We start from the raw sequence: 26,589 nt of genomic DNA, 5'->3' as shown, positions 1-26,589 counted from the left end.
GTGAAAAGGTTATTGGACTATTCTCAAAGGTCTTGTTCATTGTCAGAAACTATCAAATTACGAACTGTATGTAGTTTTGCTCCTTTTCGGGGTAAGATTATCTTGTTACCTCCCATCATCTTCTTATTATCTAAACAACTTAAAAAAAATACTTTTCCCTCTTTCACCTAGATTGTCTTTTGTTTCCTGAGCAATTACTCTTTTAGATTCACCACAACTCCGTCAGGTCTAAGCGGACTTTTCTAATTGTAAGGCCTCTCTCGGCCCTCTCTCTTTTCCTCAGGACCTCATTTAATTATTAGAACCTTATTTAACAATTAAATTGCTTTGACTATCCTCTGTATATTAAAAGGGCCTACGGAACACATACAAGCATTCATTCAAATTATTTGTTAACTTGCTAACGATTAGACCCCAAAGTCCATTCTCCATCACTGTAGCTGGGAAGACAAACATCCCTTTACTAATTTAGAGGGATAACTTCTGTATCTCCCTTGTCATGGTGACAAGTCTGTGCAGGTGGAGGTGAAGGAAACAGAACCCAAGGGAAATCGAAGTGAATGACAGGTAAGGACCAAAGCACGTCGCCTACCTCAGCCTTCCCCACAAAAAGCCCATTCTTCCCTGTCCAGTTTCCTAAGGCGCATCCAGGGTGGATGCGAGGTCACGCGTGGGAAGGCGTCACACTCCTCCGCAGAGGCCCGATGGGAGAGGGAGGCGGGGAAGGGGAGCAGGGAGACCCGCGGGGGGACGTGGCAAGGGGAGGCCGCGGTGCCCTGCACCCCAGACCACGCGTAGAGGGCGAGGACGAGTGATGCGGCACGGCCAGCGCCTGCGCGGCCCCGGCCGCCGCAGGCCCCTCCCGGCCGCAGTATCCCTGCGCAAAGTCCCCGCTCGCGGGCGGGAGGAGGGGCGCGCCGGCCCCTCCTCCCCGCGCGCGGCCACGTGACGCCGGCCGAGGAGATTGGAGCGGCGGCGGCGCGTGGCGGCAGACGGGTGCAGCACCGGGCGCTCACGGCAGGATCTCCACCTCCTCCTCCTACCCCCGGGAGCTTTGACGGTACCTTCTCCTTCGCCCGGCTCGTCGCCGCCGCCGCCGTATCCCCGCCGCCGCCGCCGCGGCGCCCCGACGAAGGGGAGAAGACGCAGCTGGGCCGCCGCCGTTAGAGGAGTCGCCGGCTGCCGCTCGCTCGGTCCGCCGTCGCCTCGGAGGTCGATCCTCCCGCGGGGTCTCCGCTTCCTCCTCCCAACGCCAGCGCCCGCTCACCGCCGCGATGGGGCTCCTGGACTCGGAGCCGGGCAGCGTCCTGAACGTGGTGTCCACGGCGCTCAACGACACCGTGGAGTTCTACCGCTGGACCTTGTCCATCACAGGTAAAGCTCTCCATCCTCGCCTGGCCCCGCGGGAGACACCAGCCCCCGGCCTCGGAGCGCCCGGCCCGGCAGCGCCCCCGCCCCCTGCGGCGGTTGGGATGCTGTGGATCCGAGGAGGTGCCGGGCGCGGAGACCGCGCTAGGGCACTGGTTAATCTGATCCGAACGTTAATTCTTCCCCCTCCCCTCGACGCTTGCACGGTTTTCCTCTGAGCTTCCACCATCTCTCGTCAGGTTCTCGGATGCAAGAGCTGGCATTTCAGATGGAGTCTGTGCTGCTGAGAGCTCGGCGCAGGCCCGCCCCACCCTGTGGTCCCACATCTTCCGAGCTCTGACACTTCTCTTTTGCACAGGGATCATTTTTAACATTTAGCAATATTCCGTCGGTGAGATGGCTCGGGAGGGCGGAGAGCCCAGTGGTCGCTGTCCTTTTGCTTCTTTTGGCCTCCTGGTTGCTTTGACACACCTGCTAATATTTTGTCTAGCTCGTCCATCTAGAATATAATTTGGAATGAAGAGTCAAAAGCCATTGTTCGGCTCCTTGAACCTTGGAGGAGGTTAGTTTCCGAGGCTTTTTCAACAACAGATAGGCTTGAAGTGATTGTCTGTGATGGCTTTGCGCAGTGCAGTGCGGTCGGGGCGGGGGAAGGTTAAAACACCGGGAAAGAAGTAGGGAATCTTTAGGAAAGGGGGTCTCTACAGCAGCACCTAGAGGTGGTCCCAGAAGCCTACACGTATACAATTGTCTTAAATTGGCAAACTTTTCCCTTTCAGTGTTGCAGTTTGACAGGGATGGTTAGTTGGCTGAGCTAGGCAGCTTTTCTAAGGGGAAGAGTTGTGCTAATATGTTATTTTTATATTTTGCCATTTATTTTCTTCATTAACTTCAGTTACTTTTGGGTTTAAAGCATTTACAAGTTTTTGAAATAAACAATTAAGCTAACAGGATTTTAGAAATGATCTTATGTTTTGCCATTTCCAGTCCTTCTGCAGTATTGCCCTGCATCCCAGCGGCGGAGGAGGTTAACCTTACATGTTAGGACTGTGCCTCCCTTCCCAAGGAATAGAAGTATATTCCTATAGTTTGGTGTTCGTTGTTAGAGTCAATGGGACAGTGGTTACAGCATGAACACAGTACAATACATGGGATGTATGTCGTGGAAAAAAACGTGTGCTGGAATTATTTATGTGTGAGACAAAATGATTCTTTGGCATTGATATGGCTTTAACTTCTTTAGCAAAGTGTATTCTTTTTCAGAAGATCTCAAGTTTGACACTGAGAAATAAGCTACTTATTTAGCTGTTGCTCTTGCAAATGGTTAAAAAGCACTTTTTAATGGAGTCGTTCCTTTTTAAGTCTCTCTTCTATGTAGTGTACGCTGAGGTTATGCTGCTATACCTACAAAAACTGGGAAAGATGTATCCTTCCCTTCGTCTCTGTGATTTTGGTTATTTAAACATTGCATCAGGGTTTACCACGACACAATTGTACAGAGCTGAGCATCAGGCAAGCTCTTTGGCAGATAATTGCACTTTGCATACTTCAGAGTTCAGGCCTCGTCAAGGTCCTCAAATCTCCATATAACCAGCCACACCCAGGAGTTCTCATTCCTGTCTGTCTTCCCTTCCTACCTCAGAGCTTTCCCACCTCTGGAGCCGCAGAGCAATTGACAGCAAAGGTAGAATATGCCTTTCTGTGATGGTTAATTCCTTCCTAATGATGCTTGTATAAAAAAAATCACAAATGAAACGGGAAGCTTTGTGCACTTGCCTCATGTGAAAGCTGTCCACGAGCCTGTGAAGGGCAAATAATATAATATTGAGGGCCAAGCCGGAGTAGTGAGAGTAGCCACTAGAACGAAGTGACCTCTCACTAGCAGATCAGAGGGAAGGTATTCACCCACGCTCTGGCTATCCACTTACGAAACCTGAGACTGCTTCCTTGCTTCCTGTAATGAGCTACCTAGTGTAGGTAGATGGTATTTCTTAGCCAACTTAGAGGCTTAGTGGGTTCTACCTTGCTACTGCGTAAGAGGGCTATTTCAGCCTCAGGCAGAATAGGTCTGCCCCACTCTCCGGTCTTTGATTCATTCGCACTACTCTGATTCCAGGAGGATCTCCTTGCTATAGTTTCATGAAAATCTGGGTGAAGGAGTTTCAAAGTAGAAAAGTAGCTTATGAGATGAGGCTGAAGAAGAAGTCGATGAGTCAGAGGGGAAGATAAAAGTGGGCAGAGAGAAAGATGATGTTGAGAAATAGCGATGAGTATGGTGAAAGAATGCAGATCATTCAGGGAGAGAAAGAAATGAGCAAGGCTGTGTGCCCTTGAGTGCTTTCATCCTCACACTGTAGTTGTGTGCTTCTTTGTTTCTGTTTTCTCAGTTCATTAAATACTTCTCTCCACTGAGGTTTCTGCCTAAGTGTAAAGTTAAGTGTAAAGTTTTCTGCCTAACTCTTGTCTACTTTGGACTTTCAGAACAGGAATAGTTACACATTTGTAGAGTACATTTGATGAGCCCAAAGATTTTTGCCCTAGGGCAGTTCCTGCAAAAATACCATTTTGCGCTGTTATATCAAATGGTGGCTTTTTAAAAAATAAATTTATTTATCTTTTCTTTTTTTATTTTTGGCTGCATTGGGTCTTCGTTGCTGCACACGGGCTTTCTCTAGTTGCGGTGAATGGGGGCTGGTGGCTTCTCTTGTTGCCGGTCATGGGCTCTAGGCTCGCGGGCTTCAGTAGTTGTGGCACATGGGCTCAGTAGTTGTGGCTCACAGGCTGTAGAGCGCAGGCTCAGTAGTTGTGGCACACAGGCTTAGTTGCTCCGCGGCATGTGGGATCTTCCTGGACCAGGGCTCAAACCCATGTCCCCTGCATTGGCAGGCGGATTCTTTACCACTGCAGCACCAGGGAAGTCCCCCAAATGGTGGTATTTAATAAAACACGTCCAAAGCAATGTATCAAAATTGGGCTTGGGCTTCTCTGGTGGCTCAGTGGTTGAGAGTCCGCCTGATTAAAGAAAAGGGCGCACTGCCCAGAAGTGAAGAGTGTCCACGTCAAAAACAGAGATTAAGTGCCCCTCTTCCTGGGGTGCCAGCGCTGGTCCTCCTTTGATGATGACTCCCTTCCCAGGTGCCAAGGCCATGCTATACGTGCTGTTCTGTTTGTTTGGTTTTTTTATAAACCTTGAAGAAATGTGTCCCTGACTTGTTTAATGTTCTTTGTTCTGACAAGATATAAAACTGTGCTGAGGGCTTCCCTGGTGGCGCAGTGGTTGAGAGTCCGCCTGCCGATGCAGGGGACACGGGTTCGTGCCCCAGTCCGGGAAGATCCCACATGCTGCGGAGCGGCTGGGCCCGTGAGCTGTGGCCGCTGAGCCTGCACGTCCGGAGCCTGTGCTCCGCAACGGGAGAGGCCACAACAGTGAGAGGCCCACGTACCGCAAAAAAAAAAAAAAATTGGGCTTTTCAGAGACACATATCTAGCAAATACAGAATATGTCCCACAGTGTATAAACACAGAAAGTATTACTTTTACTACATCATTAATACATTGGAGTCAAAACTTTGAAAGAGCTGTACTCTTAGAAAAACAGCAAAAATAAATTTTCCCTTCTCTATATTTTTAGATATTTTGAACAAGGAAGTGAGTCTTGCTTTATAATATATAGGAAACTATAGACTGACATAGGACATTTTTATACCCGTTGGTGGCATGAGAGTAGGTACTCTGATGTCACTGTGTTTTTTTCTTCTATTTTTTCACTTTATGAGTACATTAAAATTATTAGGACTGGGGTCCTAGGCTCAAAGTGTACATCCATTCAAGAGGAATTGTATGTAAAATTTGAAAACCAATGAGTCTTAATACCCCAACTTATTAATACCCAGTTGTACCCGAATTGGACCTTATATTTCCCGTTGCATTTATTATTTTAATAAATACTTATTAGTACCATTTTGTGTAACTGACATTAACATAGAAACATCCTAGAAAGTTAGTAGCCAGCATGCCCACAATAAGGCCAGATGTCTCTTGAGCTACCATATTTCTTTTTGACCACATGGGTTTTTTTTTTATTATTTTAAACTTTTTATTTTATGTTGGAGTATAGTTGATTAACAACGTTGTGATAGTTTCAGGTGTACAGCAAAGTGATTCAGTTATACATATACATGTATTTATTCTTTTTCCAATCATTTTCCCATTTAGGTTACATAACGCTGAGCAGAGTTCCCTGTGCTATACAGTAGGTCTTTGTTGGTTATCTATTTTAAATACAGCACTGTGTACATTGACCACATGTTTTTAAACAGCCATTGTTCTTGGAGTATGTTTGTACATGCATGTGTGTTTGGTGGGGGACTTTGACACTGCTCTCTGTTCACAAATATGGCACCCTATACTTGGGTGAAAAATGAGTGTCTACTTGGGAGTTGAAGTTAGAGTGTGAAAGGCCAGTCTAGCTGGCCTTACCCTCACTTTGGAAGGTCAGAAGGGAGAAGGGGATGAGTGGTTCAGGAGGAGGGAGGACTCCTGTGGGATGATGATGAAATTCAGAAGCTAGGCTTGTATAATCTTTCCTTCTTACCTCATCACTTGCCACTGTGCAGGCACAGTTCTGGGCTCCGGCGAGAGAATGAGGACACTCGGTCACCGCCCCATGCAGCTTACGGCCATTCCACCTTCCTTGGCATCATGGTCTGAAGGCAGTGTGATCAGAGTCAGAGTCAGGCCTAGTTGGGGCCTAGGGAAGGTCAGGAGATTGCTTCTCTACCCTCCTCATCTCCACTTCTACTTGCACCGCAGTCTTGAGTCGTGAGAGGAATGTACGGGCTCTGCCTTTAGAGTATTTTAGCTGTTTCACCACGTGAAGTTCATGTGGGTACTGTTGGGGAGAGTATTTGAAAGGTCGACTAAGGAAAGGGGTGTCAAAACTAAAAACCCATGGAAACTGGGAATGAGTTTAAGGGCCAGTGAGTCAGCCTGGCGTGCTGAAACTGGGGGCCCGTGGGAGGGGATGTTTAACTCAGCTCAGATAGGTAGGGTCTGTCCCACAGATTGCCGGGCCCCAGAGGAGCACGGGTCTTTAATACCGTCTATTATAGTTACGTTGGTTTTGTTATTTGTCACAGAGTTTTTTATCTACGTTATTATCTAAAACAGATTTTTTGTTTGGCCTAGCCTGGAAACTCACTTACCATTCTCAATGTTTCTTTGAGAAAAGACATTCTAAGTTCTAGGCAGTTAATTAAAGACAAATATGTGGAACGTGTCCATCTTCTAATGTGGGATATCCCTTAGGCAGCATTTTCAATGGGGTCCTGGTCTTATCCTTCCTTCATAACCTCCCTGAAGCCTCTAGGAGGTCCCTGCCATTTTAGGGTTGTTTGCTTGTTTGATTCTTGTTACTTTTTCTCTCACCAGTGGCTTTTGGTGGCAGACTCCTGGATTCTAATGTCTGATGCTCTTGTCCATTCCCCAGCAGCATGTAGCAAAGCATCCAATCACAGATGGAATTCCAGGAGGGGAAAACAGTGCAAATTCTAAAACTAGTGTCAGGACACAGTTTTTTTTTTTTTTTTTTTAGCGGTACATGGGCCTCTCACTGTTGTGGCCTCTCCCGTTGCGGAGCACAGGCTCCGGACGCGCAGGCTCAGTGGCCATGGCTCACAGGCCCAGCCGCTCCGCGGCATGCGGGATCTTCCCGGACCGGGGCACGAACCCGTGTCCCCTGCACTGGCAGACGGACTCTCAACCACTGCGCCACCAGGGGAGCCCCCAGGACACTGTTTTATACAGTTAGATTCTTTGGCTTAGGGAAACAAGGTTTTAAGAATTACGTAGATAGTTATATCAGGCAGTGCTTTTGTGATCTTAAGTGCCACAAAGAAGTTGGTCATCCTTTTAAAATTCGACGTTTTATTTTTTTGTCCTATGATAATGTCATTAGTGAATGATTTAATATTATTAACATAAGTATTATTTTACATTTATTGAGTCACTTATTATTTTGAATTAGACATATATTAGCACATACAGAAGAGTTGGATAACAGAATTATCTGTCTTTTCTCATGCTACATGGCTCTTCTTTCTTTTTCATTATCAGGACGTTTTTCAATTAAGGTGCTGTTGTTTTATTTTACCTTAGAATGAGAATGTATTAGAATATATATTTAAAAAAAATATGGGTTTTGACTTTTAGAAAAGAGAAGGGAGGAAGAAATACATGGCCTTTCAAAACCAGTTTCCAGCTCTCCGTTCTAACCTGGTCAGTCAGCACTTCCCTGCCCACAGACGTGCAGCTCTAGCCACCTTGGATAACTCACCCGTGAGTAAAACGTGTGCACGTCTGCCTTGATGTCCCTTATCACGCTGCCCTTGCCTTTACTGCCCTTTTCCCTGGCTCCTGCCACACGTGCCCGTCACCAAGACCCTCCTGGCTCAGTCTCCCTCCCACACAGAGCCTTTCTTGGTCGTGGTACCCGGAGCAGCTCATTGCTGCATCTGATCCCATCATCCTAAACAATTGCTCATGTACATCCTTGTGCTGTTCCTTCTGGGACTCTGTTGTCTTGTACTGTTTTAACCTTTATTATTATTTATCTTTTCACTTTGTATTTTTCTCCCCAACACTAGGAAGTGCCCATACATTTGTTGATTTGATACAACCCTCTTAATCCAGTAAAATTTCAAATAGTGATATATTCTGATTGCTAAATACTAATAAGGTTTTAGGCTACACTAAATTACAGAGAGTTTTAAAAATGATCTTTATCATTTTTAAAGGTAGTCATAAATTCAGTTGATGTTGACTAAATTTAATGAAGGAATCAAACCATTAAATCACTTAGCACGAAATACTTTAAAGAGATATAAAATCAGATGTAATTCTTCCTCTCTCTTCATGGTCTGTGCGGAAGCCTTGTGATGTGTGTGGGAGTGAGGAGGGCAGCGTGGTGTAGGGAATGGAAAGGATCCTGGACTGGTGTTTAGATGACCGAGGCTTTAGCCCCAGATCTGCCGCTAATTAGCCGTGAGAGTTTGGAGCTGTCCCTTTGCTTTTCCAACTCAACTTTTTTCATCTCTTAATTGAGTTGAATTAGGTAATCTCTAAGGTCTCATCCGGCTCTTAAATTCTGGATATAGATGGAACTTAAAAAAATTCTTTAAATTGGTAAAGCAATTTCAAACAAACATATATTGATAAGTAATTGAAAAACCGCATTCTATGCAACAATGCCAATCTTTCCCAGCAAGACTGTTACTGGTGCTGCCCAAGTAGTGAAAATAACAGATTCATATTTCGTCCTTTTTTGGGTTTCCCTGTTGGCGCAGTGGTTGGGAGTCCGCCTGCCGATGCAGGGGACACGGGTTCGTGCCCCGGTCCAGAAAGATCCCACGTGCCGCGGAGCGGCTGAGCCCGTGAGCCATGGCCGCTGAGCCTGCGCGTCCGGAGCCTGTGCTCTGCAACGGGAGAGGCCACAACAGTAAGAGGCCCGCGTACCGAAAACAACAAAACAAAAACAAAAACATATTTAGTCCTTTTCACTTTCTCTTATCTGCTCCATAGGAAATAGTTAAAGGAATAGAAAAACAAAGGGATACAGATATTTAAGCACCTGTTTTGACAGAGCACTGTGCTTGTTGCTATAATTCTGTACCCATTTAATGATCTACATATTCCTTGAACAACCCAGGGTTAACTATTTTGTCAAAAATAATAACAGTAACGTTAGAGAATAAGTTTATTATTCTGCAGGTGGTTTCATGGTCTTGGGCATGGCCAAGGGCAAATTATTACATTTTTACATGGTCTTGGGCAAATTATTCCTGATTCTTTGGGGCTCATATTTCTACCTGTACAATTAGAAGGTTTGAGACTACATGTTCTCTTAAGGCCATTTTATTGAATCCTTGTAATAGCTCCTAAAACAATGGCTTAGATAGTCTAAACTTAATCTTACTTTATATTTTTTTTCTATAGAACATAAAAATTACTGATGGTAATTTTTCTTTAATTTGGTTTAACTCTTCTCTTGGGACAGAGGAGGATTTAGTGGTTTGATTATTGTCAGTAATAATGACAGTGCTGACACGTATTGAGCTCTTATTCTGTGTCAGACACTATACACGCAGTGTCTTATTCCTCCTAACAACCCTGTCATCACCCGTAAGGCCAGAGAGACTAGGTGACTTGCTGAGGCTTATTCAGCTGCTAAATGAGGAAGCTGGGGTTGTCAGGCTGCTAGTCTGACTTGAATGCCCATATCCAGAACCTAGGGAACTCCTCTAGGTCAGGAAGAAAAGGCCTGGAAGACATCGAAGGGCTTGACTCTTAGCAGGAGGGGCTCACATGATCCCTGACGTAGGACACACCTGCGTGGAGGCATGGGTGCAGAGGGAACGGGATGCAGCGGAAGGAAGGGCTTTGCGGTGTCCACGTGTGCTGGGAACTCTCCCGTTTAACCATCGCCCATCAGCCCTGTGAGATGGTTATTATTTCCTCATTAAAAAGAAGAGGGGAGAAGAGTTGACTCTCCATCCATAGAGTCTGTCGCCCACCCCATCGCTTTCAAACACCTTACTCCCTTGGTCCTCACAACATCATTTTCTCTTTTCCTTCCTCTCTGGTTGCTTCGCAGCCACGGATCCCACTCTTCCCTTAAGTGTCCCCCAGGGTTCAATCTTTGTTCCTTTTATTCTCTCATTCTATGCGCTCTTTCCCTTGTGACCTGAACTTCTGCTGGGGTTCTCACTGCCGGTGACTCCCTTGTGCGTCTGCAGCCCTGGCAGTCATCTGCAGTTCCAGAGCCTACTGGATGCCTCCACCTAGGTGTCCCATGAGTGCTTCAAACACAAGCTGTTTAAAAATGCACCTGATCGGACTTCCCTGGTGGCTCAGTGGTTAAGAATCCCCCTGCCAATGCAGGGGACACGGGTTCGAGCCCTGGTCCGGGAAGATCCCACATGCCGCGGAGCAACTAAACCCATGCGCCGCAACTACTGAGCCTGCACTCTACAGCCTGTGAGCCACAACTACTGAAGCCCGCACGTCACAACTATTGAAGCCCGCATGCCTAGAGCCCGTGCTCCGCAACAAGAGAAGCCACTGCAATGAGAAGTCCGTGCACCGCAATGAAGAGTAGCCCCCGCTCGCCGCAACTAGAGAAAAGCCCATGCGCAGCAACGAAGACCCAATGCAGCCCAAAATAAATAAATAAATAAATTTTAAAACATGCACCTTATCATCTCCTTCCAGATCTGCTCCTCTTCCTTTATGCTCTGTCCTGGATCCATGACTTTACCATCTGTGCCACCAGGCAAGTCAGAAATCTGGGGGTAATCCTGAACTTTTCTTTCACTCTCACCTCTCACGTCCATGTCAGCCACCACGTCTGTAGATTGTGCCCCTGTGACTTTCGTATCTGCCTATCTTTTCCATCACCAGTGCAGCCCCCGAATCCAGGTTTCCCTCATTTCTTGCATTATAGTCGTCTCCAAGGCTGGCTGCCCGTCAGCATCACCAGGGGAACAGTAGATACTGGGGTGGAGCCTAGGAATCTATATTTTTAACAAGCCGATGATCCTTCTGCGGGCAGCCTAGCAACAGACAGATACCTGAGAACCACTGATCCAGCTGGTTTCCCTGTCTTTCCCCTTCAGTCCATCTCCCACTGCCTCCGTCATGATCTGCTAAAAGCCGAATGTGGTCTCCTGTTTCTAACCAATGAAGCATCTCCCCTTTATCTACAGGATAAGTTCCAGCGTCTTCAGCATAGTTTGTGAGACTCTCCCAGGTCTGATCTGACCTGTAAATCTCTAGTCATTTCCGGCCGTCTTTGCTTGTACATATGCTCTACCTCAGGCCTGCTTAGTTTACAAAATAAGTGCTTTATCTCTTGATTTGGGGCTCTTTATACATACGGTTCTCTCTGCAAGAAAGCCTTCTGCCCTCCCTGTCTGCCTGGCAAGCCCCTCCTCTTTTCTTCAAGGAACAGTTCAGATGTCAGCTCTGGAAGTTGCCCTCGTCGCCTCTCTCCTGCCCTGCCACTGTTCTCAGACTGGCCTCTGACATTGCTGTCATCGTCCTGCAAAGCAATTGATTTTTCATGTCTGTCTCCTCCAATAACTGGCGAATTCTGAGAGGTCAGGGGCCAAATAGCCTGTTGCAAATCACTTAGCTCAAAAGGGATGGAGGGTCTGACTTGAAAAGCTGTTCTGTATACCATGCTGGATGATTTTAAGATATAAATCAGGTAAGGAATAAAAGACTCTTGGTGGAGGGTGTTCAAGGGAAGCCCCACTTCAGATGGACCATTTTTCCTCCCATTTTAAAAATAAAGGTGTAAATTTATACATGATAAAATGAACTCTTTCTGAGGATCAGTTCGTGAGTTCTGACAAACGCATACGGTTGTGTAACCATTCCATGGCCTTTTAACATGGATAAAATTGTGTGATTGCTATCCAGGCTAATGTTTGTAAATAAATCAGTCCCACTCAGCATGAGTTTTATGAAACAGTCAAAATGTTCTAAATGGAAACTATTTCCTGAGAAAGCAGTTAACTCTTAAGGGTCTGGAAGGTTAAAGTAATGTGTCTTAGTAATTCTTATTACTGAAATAAAGTTTCTTGTTCCTAAACTTGATTTGCTATAATATTTAGCTTTAGGTTTGCTTAACTTTAAAACTCAGAGAGGGAACTCAAGGGAGACAGCTTTTCTACTTACAGAAAAAGAGACCTCATGGTTAGAAATTTTCTGAATTTAGGTGTAATTTATTTCCCTAAAGCTCTTCTCACTGGTTCTCTGGCAATAGAGCATAAATCTGATATCTCTTTAGTATTTGATGAGGCCTCCTTTTTTCAGGCTAGACATCCTCGGTCCTTCCCCAGCATTTAGTGTCATGTCTCCCAAAGCATCACGATCCTGGACCAGGTCTGCCAGATGCACCACCCGTGAAAACGTGCGCCTTGGTTTGTTTATCTCTTGTCCTTCTTTCTGCTAAGGGGACTTTTGTAGGTCCCGCTTGTTTTCTTTCTCCTGAAGGAACATGATTGACAGGGACAATTCTATTTGAAAATTTTCTTTAAACCTATAATTTAGGAAGAAATTGGTGGGAGCATTTCTCCCTTAGAATGAGTGGGCATGGTGACTGAGTGGTCCTGGAGGAGCTGTTGGGCCACAGGAGGCTTTTGCTCCACCTTCTCCAGCAAGTCTCTTGGCCTCTCTGCATCTCATTTTTGAGATAAAGGGATCATTTCTAAATCTAAAATTCTACACATCTGATTTAGATCAAGGCATCCATGCAACATGAAAGGCTTAAAATTGTTACTAAATAGGCTCAAAAATAAGAGGAAAATCATCAAGATACAAAGGCATAGACCTGTTGATAAACATATTAATAATATGAAATATAGAGAGAAGACAATTTGGCAAACAGATCGACTGGAGTCCAACTTTATATTTCTACCATATTGATTCCCCCACAGCCCCACCAAAAAGAAGAGCTTTTCAAAGAGAGAATTCCCAAGAGTGTTACGTGAAACCCATTTGAATCTCGGTATTCCTTGATGACAGAATTTGACTTCAGTGGTGGCGGGAGGGATAGGGTTTCAACAGAAGTTTTCTTTTTTTTTTTTTTTCCTAATAAATTCATGGTATGGAATCCCACCCATAACTGTGTAGGATTAGGGTATTGACAGTGTACCAGAAATATATCTAGACGTTGAGCCCCGTGGAGCACACATGCTCTCAGTACTGGGAGCGGGTGGTGCTGACTGACTTCAGGTTAAAGCTGTGAGCTGGCGTGGAGGAGGTTTGGGAAGAGCTTGGGAAAGGGCTGCTGGGCTCTGTAACTGTACTGTTGGGTTCCACTGAACGGATAGACAGGAAAGGAGTGATATGGAAAAAAAAGATCTACTCCTCATTTATTCATCAAATAAATGTTCAGACACCTCAGCAGGCCTGGTAATACAAGAGCGAGATACCCAGCCCCTGCCTTGAGGGAGATGGCATTTTAAGGAAGTTTACAGGACCGTGTGATGCCCTGTAAGGGAACACACGTGCAGGGACTCTGGCCGTGAGAGGTGGGTCCCCTGGCCAGCGGAAACTGCCTATTTTCTTGATCCAGTTTTCCTTACCTTCAGTTCCATTCTTCCTCCTAATTGTTATTTTAAAAAGTAACAATTTTCAAAAGTTTAAAAAAAAAATCCCAATGGACCCCCCTAGTTTTCTGATTCTCAAGGACGGTCCATGACGCTCTTGGCGTAGCGTCAGTTGGAACTTCCTAGAAAATGCAGAATCTTCCTAAAAATGGGCTGTACCCTGAGCTGCTGAGTCAGAACCTGCATTGTAACTGTGCCGCCAGGTAATTCTTCTCCTCATTAAAGTTGGAGAAGCACTAATCTAGTTCCCCTTCATCTCTCCATCAGGAGATGAGGACCGATTATGCCCTTAAGGTCCCACCCACAGCTGCAGAGCTGGCGTTGAAACTCAGCCCGGCTGTTTACTGATGGAGCCTCCTGTGCCTTCTCGGATATGTCTGCTACTCCTTATCTGCTCCTCTCCACCTCTGTACCCTTCTCTTGGCCTCTGTCAGTGCTTCATCTCATCAGACCTTCAGCTTCTTACTCGTGTCTCTTTAAATACCTCTGTTGAAAACGTAAGGTAGAGCTAGTGGGAAGCAGCCGCATAGCACAGGGAGATCAGCTCGGTGCTTTGTGACCGCCTGGAGGGGTGGGATAGGGAGGGCGGGAGGGAGGGAGACGCAAGAGGGAAGAGATATGGGAACATATGTATATGTATAACTGATTCACTTTGTTATACAGCAGAAACTAACACACCATTGTAAAGCAATTATACCCCAATAAAGATGTTAAAAAAAAAAACATATTGAGAATATTCAAAAAAAATACCTCTGTTGAGTGAGTTACTCATACTGTGCATCTGAGAGAAGGAGCTTATTTATTTATTCTTGATTTAGGGGAAAGTTTGGCCCCATTTCCCTAGTTTTTTCCTGCTTGCTGCTCAGAACTGCCTTTGAAGTCAAGAGGAATTCTGTGTGTATAAGAGTTAAGACAGGGCTTCCCTGGTGGCGAGTCCGCCTGCCGATGCAGGGGACACGGGTTTGTGCCCCGGTCCAGGAAGATCCCACGTGCCGCGGAGCAGCTGGGCCCGTGAGCCATGGCCGCTGAACCTGCGCATCCGGAGCCTGTGCTCCGCAATGGGAGAGGCCACAACAGCGAGAGGCCCGCGTACCGCAAAAAAAAAAAAATAATAAAAAGAGTAAGACATAATCCGTGATGTCAGAAATTAGAGTCTCCTTACAGGTGGATTTATCTTCCTGTCTCTGTTACATAGATTCTCTCATAACAGAGTCCTTTTGCTCTTTGTATCCGTGGGAAAAGCAGTATCTGCCCTCTCTGTAGTTTGTGGATGGGGGTGGAGCTCCCTGGCAGCTCCTTCCCTAGTGACCTGAAGTACAGCCAAGCTTTAGGATTTAGGGGGTTTGTATTAGTTTCTTTTCTTTTTTTTCTATAATATAGAAAAATAAAGATCTAAGTCGATGAATACCCCATGTTTTAGGTTGGCTTTTGGCGTAGAAAGATATGGTCACAGAAGAATAATATGACAACAGTAAAGAAAAGGGAACAATCACTGGTAAGACCATAGTGGCACAGTGCCTTCAACAAAAATCAGCCCCCCATCTTTTAAGTCACCCCCTCCTTGTAAGAGGATTACTCTCTCTCCTGTCTTTTAAGTACTTTCGTTTATTTTTAATTCTAGAATATGTTTTGATTTGAATGACAGAACCATAATTTCCATGAATAGATAGAGAGTAGGCCTCCTCTGTAAACGATAAAGTAAAATCAGTTTTTCTGGTTTTTTGTTGTTGTTGTTTTCTTTCAAGTCACTATCCCACCCTTCTAACAACTCTTATTTTATAGAAACCATGGTTATTGTGTCACGCCCCAACTTCGGAAGCTATGTGATTAAATATTTTTGTATTTGTGTTTCATGTCTTGTATCTTATTTTCTGTTGACAGCATATAGAAACAGACTCATTTATTTTTAGGTAAAGAAGTATTTTGAAAGACAGTTAACTTACCCAGAGCTATTTTGCATATATAGTTTTAGTAAAACTGACAGTTTAAATAGGGGGACATTGTAATGAGCAATTAAGTTAAATTCATTTAGTCTAGGTTTTACGAACTGGCTGAAAGATAAATTTTTTTTTTTTACTTTAAAAAAAATGATTTTCCTCAAAATAGAACATAGAAGTGTTTTGCATTACCAAGAATAAGCTAGACATTAGATTCACAACCTTTAAAATGCTGTTTAGCTTTTAGAAATATAAAAACTTCAGTGTCCTTTTGTAATGTAAATTTTTGTCAACCTCATATTTCATCATCATGCTTCTCTTAGAAATGTTTTATTTGTGGCAAGATTCTATTATAAATTTGATGCAGGGTTGCATATTTGAATTTAAAAACAGTTGATTCATTTTAAATGAAATAATATGTTACATTATATATATATACACACACACACACATATGCAAGGTAAATGATTTATAGCTTTAGAGAAAAGTACTTAAGTTGGTTATATTCATGGGAAAAAAGGTAGACTCATGTTCTCAAGGAAAAAGAAAAATGTCTTGAATATGTGGTTGCTGTTTAAATAAAGTTATAGAAATGTAATGATCTCTAACTTAATCCTCAACTTAATACACATATAACTGTACTCTTGTCTTCAGTATCCAGAAACATTCCGGGGAACAGCTTCCATGCTCCAGACCTCTTCATTTTACTAAGTTTTTCCTGCTTTCGGCATAGGATGGAGCAGCCTTCAAACTGTGCTAGTAAATTTCAGATGTTTAATATGAAAGGTTTCTCCTTAAAGTATTTATTTTCTGTCTATGAAACCTTTGAGTAACTTTTCATCCCAAAAGCCTCTTCTGAATTTTCAATGAGCTTTGTTTCTTCTCTCTGTTCTCGAGGTTCTCTGTAAAACATGTAACGTGTGCCTTATGTAATGAAACTTCATTTTCAAAAGGTACTCCCAGGAATTGGTCTTGTTTCTTTGGTTTTTACGTCATGTATTTTTGTTGGGCCTCTAAGAATCTGTATTTGGTCAAATTAGGAAAACTAAGTTGAAACATTATGCTTCCTAATAAGTTCATTTTATATAACATTTATTGTATAAGGAATTTTATGTTCTCTCTGTAGATAAACGCGTGGAAAATTGGCCTCTGATGCAGTCCCCGTTGCCTACGCTTTGTATAAGTACCCTTTACCTCCTGTTCGTGTGGCTGGGTCCAAAATGGATGAAGGACCGAGAACCTTTCCAGATGCGTTTAGCGCTCATTATCTATAATTTCGGGATGGTTTTGCTTAACCTTTTTATCTTTAGAGAGGTAGGTTTACTAAAGTTCACTTTATAATTCCCCAAGTCTATTGCAAATTAAAAAAGGAGAATGTGTAAAACTATCATTGTAATGTTGTGCCCTAAGATAAATGTTAGCTACTCTAAGAGTACATTTTATGTTATTGACAGTTTTCATTTTTGGATAACAAAAATATGAAACATATGTAAAGTGTAAGACAGTTGTTTAAAGTGGGATTTTGAAGCAGACAGACTGGATTCTAAAATAACCCTTACTAGCTTTTCTGACACTGGAAGTTATTTAACTTTTTTGAGATTCATTTTCCCCATCTGTAAGATGGGCATAATACCTAACTTCTAGGGTATCAAAGATAAGTGAGATAATTTTTACATAGTGTTTGGAACATATTAAGCGCTCAGTAAATAGTTGTAGCTATATGTTTATAATTCTTATTCAGCAGTTTCAGGTTTGGTAACTGATGAAAATATGCAGATGTAGAATACCGATCTCAAGTTTAAATCCTATTACATAATGTAATTGTATTTTATGTTGGAACTGAAGTGAGTTAACTGTTATACAGCTGTTGCTACTAACCACTGCCCACCTTTCTGGGCAGCAGCAAATCCTCCATGGCATTTCGAAAGAAAATCCTAAAGGCTGGATTGGCACAGCCATTTCTTAAGTTGTAAGAGTGAAAGGAATTTGTTTTCCACGAGACTCCTCATTAATGTTCTGTATGAACCCAGAGTACTGGACTGGTGATGCTAGGGAAAAGAACAGTATGCTCCTTTAAAAAAACCTTTCTTTAATTGACAACTTAGCCTACGGAAGCTCAACTTCATAAAAAACTTTAACCTGTTTGGATACTTTACCCAATTTGTTAGATGCAACCCACTCTGGTTCAAGACTAGAAATCCGTGCAACTCTTGCTGCATCTGGTGAATCACAGTTTCTCTTAATATTATGAGGTAGAGAGTCTCTGTCTCAGTCCGAATGTCACATGTCATTTTAAATTTAGATTTCAATTTTAAAATAAATTGACAGATAGTAAATTTTAGAAATTCCAACATATTAAATGTTTAATGCATTGAAAAATTTTAAGACCGTATTGCTTTTAAAAATATTTTGCAAGTTTGCGTATTGTAGGTAGTGCTTATAAATGCCGTATCTACTGAAACTTTACTCCAAATATTCTTCCCTTTTTCCAGCTATTCATGGGATCATATAATGCAGGATATAGCTATATTTGCCAGAGTGTGGATTATTCGGATAACGTTCACGAAGTCAGGGTAAGTACCTTGAAAGCAGTGTTAATCAGTAGGAGTTGGTTTAATTTTGTAGTCCCTAGTCTGTGAAAAACATTCTTCAGTATAGTGGTAATAGTGTACTGGATTGTTTCGAGTCAACAAAGCTATGCTTTTTTTTTTTTAAGTACATAATTGAAAATCTGTTTTCATCCCTCCAGTATCTTCTCTCATTTGGTAATGTGAGAGTGAAGGTGTGTTGGATTACTAAAATGCAGTAAGCAAAAAAAATAAAAAGAGAAGTTCCATGTTTAGTATAAAGATGATATTTTAGATTTTTGTTTTTTTGGTCAAGAATAGACACTCTTAGAGAAAGCTGAATTCATTTGTTAAGAAAGCCTGAGGAAAATGAACATCTTATAAACTATGTACTGTTTAGTAAATTAAGCACAGCACAACTAGTATAGGTATAAACTCAGTTTTTATCATCTTCGCAGAAAAGCAGACTAGTAATATAGTGTTACTGTATTTTACTGTGCAGTCACCTGCATCGGTAAAATTACCATCTTATTTTATTAACTATTTATTGAACTCCTCTTGTGTGCTATGGTTCATATCAAACATTACATATACATAAAACATTTATATAGCATATATAACATATGTTATATGTATGTGTGTGTTTTATGTTACATGTAATATATGTATTAATATAATTTGTAGTAGCCGCCCTTGGAAAAAAGTACCTCTTTAGCATTGGGGTTGGACAATATAAATAGCAGTATCCATCAAGACCCAGCACCAGATTGCTTTCCTGTAGTTACCATTTTATGTCTCTGTCTTCATTTCCCTATTAGGAGATATAATGCGCCGATGAAAGAAAAATCACCCCTTTTGGTTGTCATGTTGGTTTTATTCATTGAACAAATGTGTATTGAACATGTGCTGTATGTAGATAGTGTGAGGGGCCCTGGGGACCCAGGTGGAAAGGCAGATAGGATCCCTGCCTTTGTGGAGCTGACATTCTAGCAAAGGTGGGAGAGGCAGACACTAGTCATGTAAACAAACGGTTAACAAGAACCTAAGACCCGTGATGCGACTGAGAGAGGATGAGAGGAGCCCCTTTATACAGATTAGTTGGCTACGGTAACCTCGCTAGAGAGCCTCTCCCTGGGTGGAGCGCTGACTCAGGTCTTGCTCAGGTTGGGGGAAGGAAAGGGAAAAGCGCTGGGCTTGCTTTCTCTGAGGAGTGAACCTAGGTAAACCCCTTGGATGAAACAACATGCTACCATTTTGGGGATAAAGTTTTAAAAATACCACTCTGGTCATTGTGAGCCTACCATCCTGGCATGCATAAACGATCAGTTCTTTAAAAATTGAGAATGGACTAAAGGATATGGGGAGGGGGAAGGGTGAGCTGGGACAAAGTGAGGGAGTGGCATGGACTTATATATACACTACCAAATGTAAAATAGATAGCTAGTGGGAAGCAGCCGCATAGCACAGGGAGATCAGCTCGGTGCCTTGTGACCGCCTGGAGGGGTGGGATAGGGAGGGTGGGAGGGAGGGAGACGCAAGAGGGAAGAGATATGGGGATATGTGTATATGTATAGCTGATTCACTTTGTTATAAAGCAGCAACTAGCACACCACTGTAAAGCAATTATACTCCAATAAAGATGTTAAAAAAAAAAAATTGAGCTATTGTGAGAACTGAAATCAAGTAGGAGAAAGAACCAGAGCGGCAGCAGATTGCATTTGAAAATTTCCTGGCTCTCTCCTCCTCTCTAATATGCGATGTGGCAGAGTAAGTGTTTTACCCAAAGACTCATTTTTGTATCCATTGTTATGTAGCCAAGAAGGATCTCTTCACTTTGATGTAGCTATTCAGTTTACAAACTAAAGAGAAGGATTATTTATTACTATTCATGAGTGGTGGCTAATTTAGAGGCCCAGATAGGGGGAGAAATAAGACATTATCTCTTCCCTTCTAGATAAAGTTTGCTGCACCAAAATGTTATACTTTAAAGTACTAACATAATAGTGAATATTATAGTGTTGCTGTGAGAAATTCCCTATTTCAAGCCTATTTTCAAACAACTTTATCACTTTCAACAATATTATTACTCAAGCAAATTCAGTAAATAATTCTCAGTTTGTAAATACAGTACTATTTTTTCTTTGGCCTTTCTCTTTCTTCCTTGCCTACACTTTAAAATTGTAATTTTGTTTTTCAAAAGCAAAAAGCCAAACCCAGACAAAAACCCATGGCATCCAACAGGTGCAGGTATAAAATGAGGAAGGTCTCTATCAGCTCTGAAACACCTAAGCCTGGCTGTGAGTGAATCTGCCAAACCCCTGACACACAGAGGTGTACGAACAGATTTCAGTTATGTACCGCCGCCTTTGGTATTTGTACACAGGACACATGTCATAGAAAATACTTGACATAAAAAAGATGAACTGAGGTTACTATTTTAGTAGGATCCTTGGAAAATATTTTAAAACATACACACAGAGGTCACCTCTCACTGGATCCTTGGATCCTTAATCTCAGCATGTAATGTAATCTTTCTGCACCATCTGGTGTCTTGATTAGAGCCCAGGAAAAGAAAAGACTTATTTATGTAAGCACGATTATATTTATGACCTAAGAAATATTTGTTGTGTATGTTTGTTTGTTGCAATTTATCATTTTAAAGATGCTACTGCCTAATAAAAGCTACCGTGATTATTTTGTTGCATATGTTAAAGTGAGAGAGAGAGAGACAAGACACTCACAGAGCCCAGTTGATACCCAAGCACACTTGCAAGAATCTCTGAGGTATGATATAGGCTAGGCATGAACAAGTGAAATACCTTTACAAAGTAAATATCTCAGTTTCTCTACCATGTTGAAAATCATAGCAATGTGAAAGTGTTTACAGCTCTGCATTCAGCAGTTGGGTACTGGTGACATCCAGCTATGGAACAGACTGAAAATTTTCTCTGACTTGTTGGCACTGTGTAGATACAGATTTGGACTCTTTCTTTCCCATTATTTTCCCTGTGAATAGATGCCTGGGTTTCACACCCACTTAGACAAAAATGATTCTGTGCCTCCTACATTTTGTGCAGTGAAGATTGTTTAGGACTTAGAATGTGTAGAAAACCATGTGATAGTGTCATTCTGGTGTTTGTAAAATGCTTTTTTCCCTTTCTTTCTACAGATAGCTGCTGCTCTGTGGTGGTACTTTATTTCTAAAGGAATTGAGTATTTGGACACAGTGTTTTTTATCCTGAGGAAGAAAAACAACCAAGTCTCCTTCCTTCACGTATATCATCACTGTACAATGTTTACATTGTGGTGGATTGGAATTAAGTGGGTCGCAGGGGGACAGGGTGAGCATTTTCAGGAACATATCCCCAGGTAGTAAATTATGTAAATGTGGAAGATGGAAAGTAGTGAGAATTTGACTTGGTCTGTAATTTAATTTACTTTCATGGTTAATTATTTCTGTGTTAATTTCACTTTAAAGAAATTTGAAGAAAGTAAAGCTTTAGCTTTTTATCTGTGACTACTTTCACACCTACAGATTTACCCCAGAGATAAGCATAAACGAATCCCAAACATAGCAAGTTATATTTTGATAGGGAACAGTTCTAGTGGTTCTGATCCAGAGGATACCAAGATACAGCTTCTCAGTCTGAAGGCTTTGTCTCCTCTCCAAGCCCGAAGCCCACTCCTGCTGTCAGACAGGCCCAAGTGCACCTGTTGGTTCTTACTCAAAGGAAATTGTGTGTAGCCTTCTCAGTGTTGAAGAGAATCTGAATTCACAGTTTGGCCAAGGTCTGCCTCCAGCTTTTCAGATGCCTGTACATTGGAGATGATTCACATCACTGAGCTGTAAACAGACCATTCCTCTGATGGGGACCCGGGGTACAAGTCAGTATATAATAGCACAGTTCACCTTGCTACCTTCCATTTAAAACTATTTAGGAAACTAAGAAATAAGTACTATTTTTTTGTAGCTATGTATATCAGCACATGTAAAGGCAATAATGAAACATTTACAAATCTGCTTAAACAATTATATGTACCATGACTTTTTTTCCCCAAGAGTAATAGAATGCAAAGTAATACTGGCAGTAGTTCTGTATTGGGGCCTACTTAAGCCACTGGAGTACCCTCATTTGAAAATCTGCCACTTTGAAAGTCCTTTGCATTTGAAGGACACCCTTTTTTATTTATGTGGTGAAAGCCTGAGTCTGAACTTTAAAAATACTTGGCATGATCTGAAGAGAAGGCTTTTCCATTAGAACTATTTTACAACTTTTATTCCTCATCTGTACTCAAGATTAAATGTTGGAAAATAATGTAGATTCATTTATTTTATGTCCAAATGGTTTATCACCTAATACAGGTTTCTGTAGCTTGTAATTACCTCTGTTTTTCTAAAGCATTTTTCGGAGCCCAGATGAATTCCTTCATCCATGTGATTATGTACTTATACTACGGGTTAACCGCCTTTGGCCCATGGATTCAGAAGTATCTTTGGTGGAAACGATACCTGACCATGCTGCAGCTGGTGAGTTAAATGCTTCTAAAGTTTTTTCTGGTGAAACACTGAGAATGTTTGAATCTAATTAATTGTAAAGTGCTGAGTCGTTTTCGGCAATTTTCTGTTACCAAGCCGACTTTCTCTGTGCTCCAGCTATAGGCGTTGAGGCTGTTTGGTTCTGAGCTACCTGTTCATAGACCTAGTGGTCATGGCCACTCGTTTTTTAAATGTCCTTTAAAGACCAGACTCAGCTCTTGTCTAAGAGAAATATCCTTTAAACATATCTGTGAAATGGATGAGTAAAGACCTAAGCGCACCACAAAGTACACAGACTCATTTATGATTAGAAAAATAATCTAACTTCTTTCTTAGGCTTTTTTTTTTTTTTTTCACTTAAAATGTTACTACTGCCTCTCTTCATCCTGCCCTTACGTAAATTTTCTGTTGTCTATTCCATTTTTCCATCCTTGTGAACAGATCCCGTACGTTTAGAATATGAAAGTTGTAGGAAAGGCACAGAGCCAAGGAAGGGGTGGGGTAAAGGAAGGGACGAAGGGGGACTTCCCTGGCGGTCCAGCAGCTTCCACCACAGGGGACATGAGTTCCATCCCTGCTTGGGGAGCTAAGATCCTGCATGCCTCATGGCACGGCCAAAAAATTAAAAATTAATTAAATTTAAGAGAAGGAAGGGACCAAGGACCAGAGAACTCTTAATTCCCCGACACACAGTCATTAGCGAGCAGAGCTCGGTATTCTCAAATGCTAGTCTTCAGAGCAGGCAGTTCTCAGCACCTACCCCCAGTAGGACTTCTTGTAGCATCTGGGTGCATCAGTGCAACCTTCCAAGCCAAGCACTAGCCCAGTAACCAAACTGGAAATCCAAAACCAACCTGGTAGCTATTCTTAAGCCTTGGAATTTATTATAATTTGCTTTAATCGTAGCACGTACACAGTTTTATCAGTGTACAGTGGAATCACATTTGGAAACATTATTCATCTCTGCTTTAAGTTTCTAAACAATAGGCTAACCAAACAGGAAGCACAACCTTTGGGAAATGCTGGGTGTGCAGGATTCATCTGTAAGTAAAGTGCTACAGGAAGCTTCCTCCAGTTTTTGTGTAAGCCATTTATATAGTTTGTGTAATTCGTTTCTCTCAGTAATTATTAGATGGTCCCAAGAAAATGAGGAGGCGACAAAACTCACGTGAACTCTCCATCTCTGCTTTGCTGGAGCCTGCACCTGACTGTCCTTTAGCGATGCCACACCTCACACTCACCCTTCTTCCGTGATGCACGTCCTAAAAACCATTGTGAAATCAAAAGTTCTTAAAATCTGGATTTTGCCATGGAAAACTTTTAAAGTTTTTTAGTCTGATAGAAATTTGGGGCTTACACGGGATAAATTTTAAAACTAATATTTAATATAGTAATTAATATTGATAATGCTGTCCTTTAAAGAGAAACCACAATTGCCCTTTCCAAACAGGATGTTAATTTCATGAAAGGTAGTGTATTTCCAAGCGAGAAGCTCTCACAACAGTTCATCGTGTATGTTAATCTTGTAAAAAGCTAACCCTTGTTAATACCGTGGAATTCATAACTCTTACGTTGAGAACCATTCACTCTTTTTACACTTATTCTCAAATATCTACAAAATTTTACCAAAAAATCTTAGTCTTTAAAGACTTGTGTCCCTTCAAATGCAAATTTACTTGTCTGCTATTCTGTAAGAAACAAGTAATGAACCATTTTGATAAGCTCATTTTTAGAAGTATATGTACCGGCTTGCTGACAACTTTGTGGAAGGAAATCAGTAAAAAAAATATGGGAGGAGGGCTCCCCTGGTGGCGCAGTGGTTGAGAGTCCGCCTGCCGATGCAGGGGACACGGGTTCGTGCCCCGGTCCGGGAAGATCCCACATGCCGCGGAGCGGCTGGGCCCGTGAGCCATGGCCGCTGAGCCTGCGCGTCCGGAGCCTGTGCTCCGCAATGGGAGAGGCCACAACAGTGAGAGGCCCGCGTACGGCAAAAAAAAAAAAAAAAAAAAAAATACGGGAGGAAAACAAAAATTGAAGAGCCTATAGTACCACTACTTTACTCTCTTAGGCCACTGATATTCCCTCTCATGAGGTAAAATTATTCAACATTATCCAAAAAATAATTCCTTGAGCCCAGACACCAGGCCAAGGGCTCGGGAATCATGGAGACCAACACAGAGCCCCGCCCTCGGTTGTACACGGGTGGAGAGGTGGACAGTCCAGAAGTCAGCAGATGCAAAAGACACAATTCCTGTGAAACGAAAAAACCCACACAAAACAGAACCCTTCGGTTAAAGGGATGGAGGTACCCTCTGGGTGGAGGTACTTGAGTCTTAGCAGGAAGCCCTAGCTGAGGACATGTCATTTGAGCAGCAGCCTGAGTAAGGAGGAACCAGAGAACTCTTAAGCCTTGGACCGTGGGGCGACGGCGTGGGCCTGGCTCAGCCGCACAGAAGATGCTGAGGTCGTGACGAGCTGCTTGCTGCCCACAGTAAACGTACCTGCGCTGTTTTGTTTTTCAGATTCAGTTCCACGTGACCATTGGGCACACAGCGCTGTCCCTTTACACCGATTGCCCCTTCCCCAAATGGATGCACTGGGCTCTCATTGCCTATGCAGTCAGCTTCATATGTCTCTTCCTTAACTTCTATGTTCGGACGTACAAAGAGCCTAAGAAAGCCAAAACTGGAAAAACAGCTGCGAATGGTATTTCAGCAAACGGTGTGAACAAATCAGAAAACCACCTAGTGGTAGAAGATGGAAGAAAGCAGAAAAATGGAAAGGCAAAAGGAGAGTAAAGTGAACTGGGCCTTACCTGGTGTCGACAGCGAGGAAGCTCCCACTTCACATACAATTTCAGGGAAACCAGAAGCAAATGAGGGTTTGGGGATGGGGAGAAGACAAACGTGCTCTATGTATTAGTGACCTTTAGATTGAGTAAAGTGTTAAATACAACACCCAGGTGTTTTATTTATGAAGTTTTTATTTTAAACATTTTTTTATTAGCCTTGACCAAAGCAATCATCACGTGACTTTGGAGGCCCCTCCCCCTGTTCATACTCATGTGTACAATGTATGAGAGTTTTCATGTCTCTTCATTCTTCAGACTGATAATCACAGAAACATGGTCTTTATGCCTTTTTTTTTTTTTGGCTAAATTGCTACTTACCTACTGATGAAAATCAGTTACCTTCCATCTTCTGGTCCCAAACTGGAAATGCAGCTACTTTAAAACGTGCACGCTTGAATTCATTTGCTGACTGGAGTGGTCAAATCTCTCCACCTCTAGTCTGAAGATACCCTTTTGGTTGGAATTGAATTTTAAAAATCTGATGATCTCTGTAGACTCTTAGAGGCTTGATGATGATGGTGTTGGGGAGAATAAGAATTACAGTAAAATCCGCCCGGCGACTCAAAGGTCACCGTAACCTGCAGCACAAATCATTGTGGGAAACAATTTTTGTGATGAAAAGGCAGCCTTTCAATACTCCTGTTACTACCAGATATATATTATAAACGTTAAGGTTATTGTCTGATTGGAACATGAAACAACTCATGTCTCTATTAGTAACATCATAGTTACATTTATGTGCTGTTAGAAGAGAGTATGTTGATTTTTATCAGGCTTTCCTTGTTTTGATTTGTGGCTGTTACTGATTTTTCATATGTGGAAATATACCTACCTCTTCTGTTGGAAAGAACAGTTAAAATTAAATAAATTTTAATTAAAAAATCAAGGAGTCCTCTAATGTAGATTTTAATATCAACTTTCAAATTCACTAACACTGTTTTGTGTTTTTTTACAAGTAGTGTCCAGCAAGCTTCTCTGTGAAACTATCCTTTTCTTTTAACGTGTTTAATTTTGGAGTGATACTTTTCTTGTGACAAAGTTGCAAGATCTTACCTGTAACTAGATACGAAGTGTAAACCCGTTTTGGTGCAATATTCTTGACTCCTTGGTGCTAAAGATCATTAAATTCAGTGCTTGATTGTTACCAAGTGTTAAT

General features: G+C 42.4%; 1 protein-coding gene across 1 annotated transcript; it reads left to right on the top strand.

Annotated features, from left to right (window-relative positions):
• Positions 1-988: 988 nt before the first annotated feature.
• On the top strand, positions 989-26,315 carry ELOVL4 (ELOVL fatty acid elongase 4). Its single transcript, XM_029224181.1, has 6 exons — positions 989-1,374; positions 16,605-16,792; positions 17,971-18,051; positions 21,215-21,386; positions 22,446-22,573; positions 25,105-26,315. Exons 1-6 carry the CDS (start codon positions 1,275-1,277, stop codon positions 25,378-25,380), a joined length of 945 nt encoding a protein of 314 aa, XP_029080014.1. The 5' UTR covers positions 989-1,274; the 3' UTR covers positions 25,381-26,315.
• The last annotated feature ends 274 nt before the right edge of the window (positions 26,316-26,589 follow it).

The sequence above is a fragment of the Monodon monoceros genome, unplaced genomic scaffold (assembly GCF_005190385.1).
Source record: "Monodon monoceros isolate NGI ecotype Baffin Bay Population unplaced genomic scaffold, NGI_Narwhal_1 Super_Scaffold_15, whole genome shotgun sequence".
Taxonomy (NCBI): Eukaryota; Metazoa; Chordata; class Mammalia; order Artiodactyla; family Monodontidae; genus Monodon; species Monodon monoceros.
This window is presented reverse-complemented; position numbering and strand designations above follow the sequence as displayed.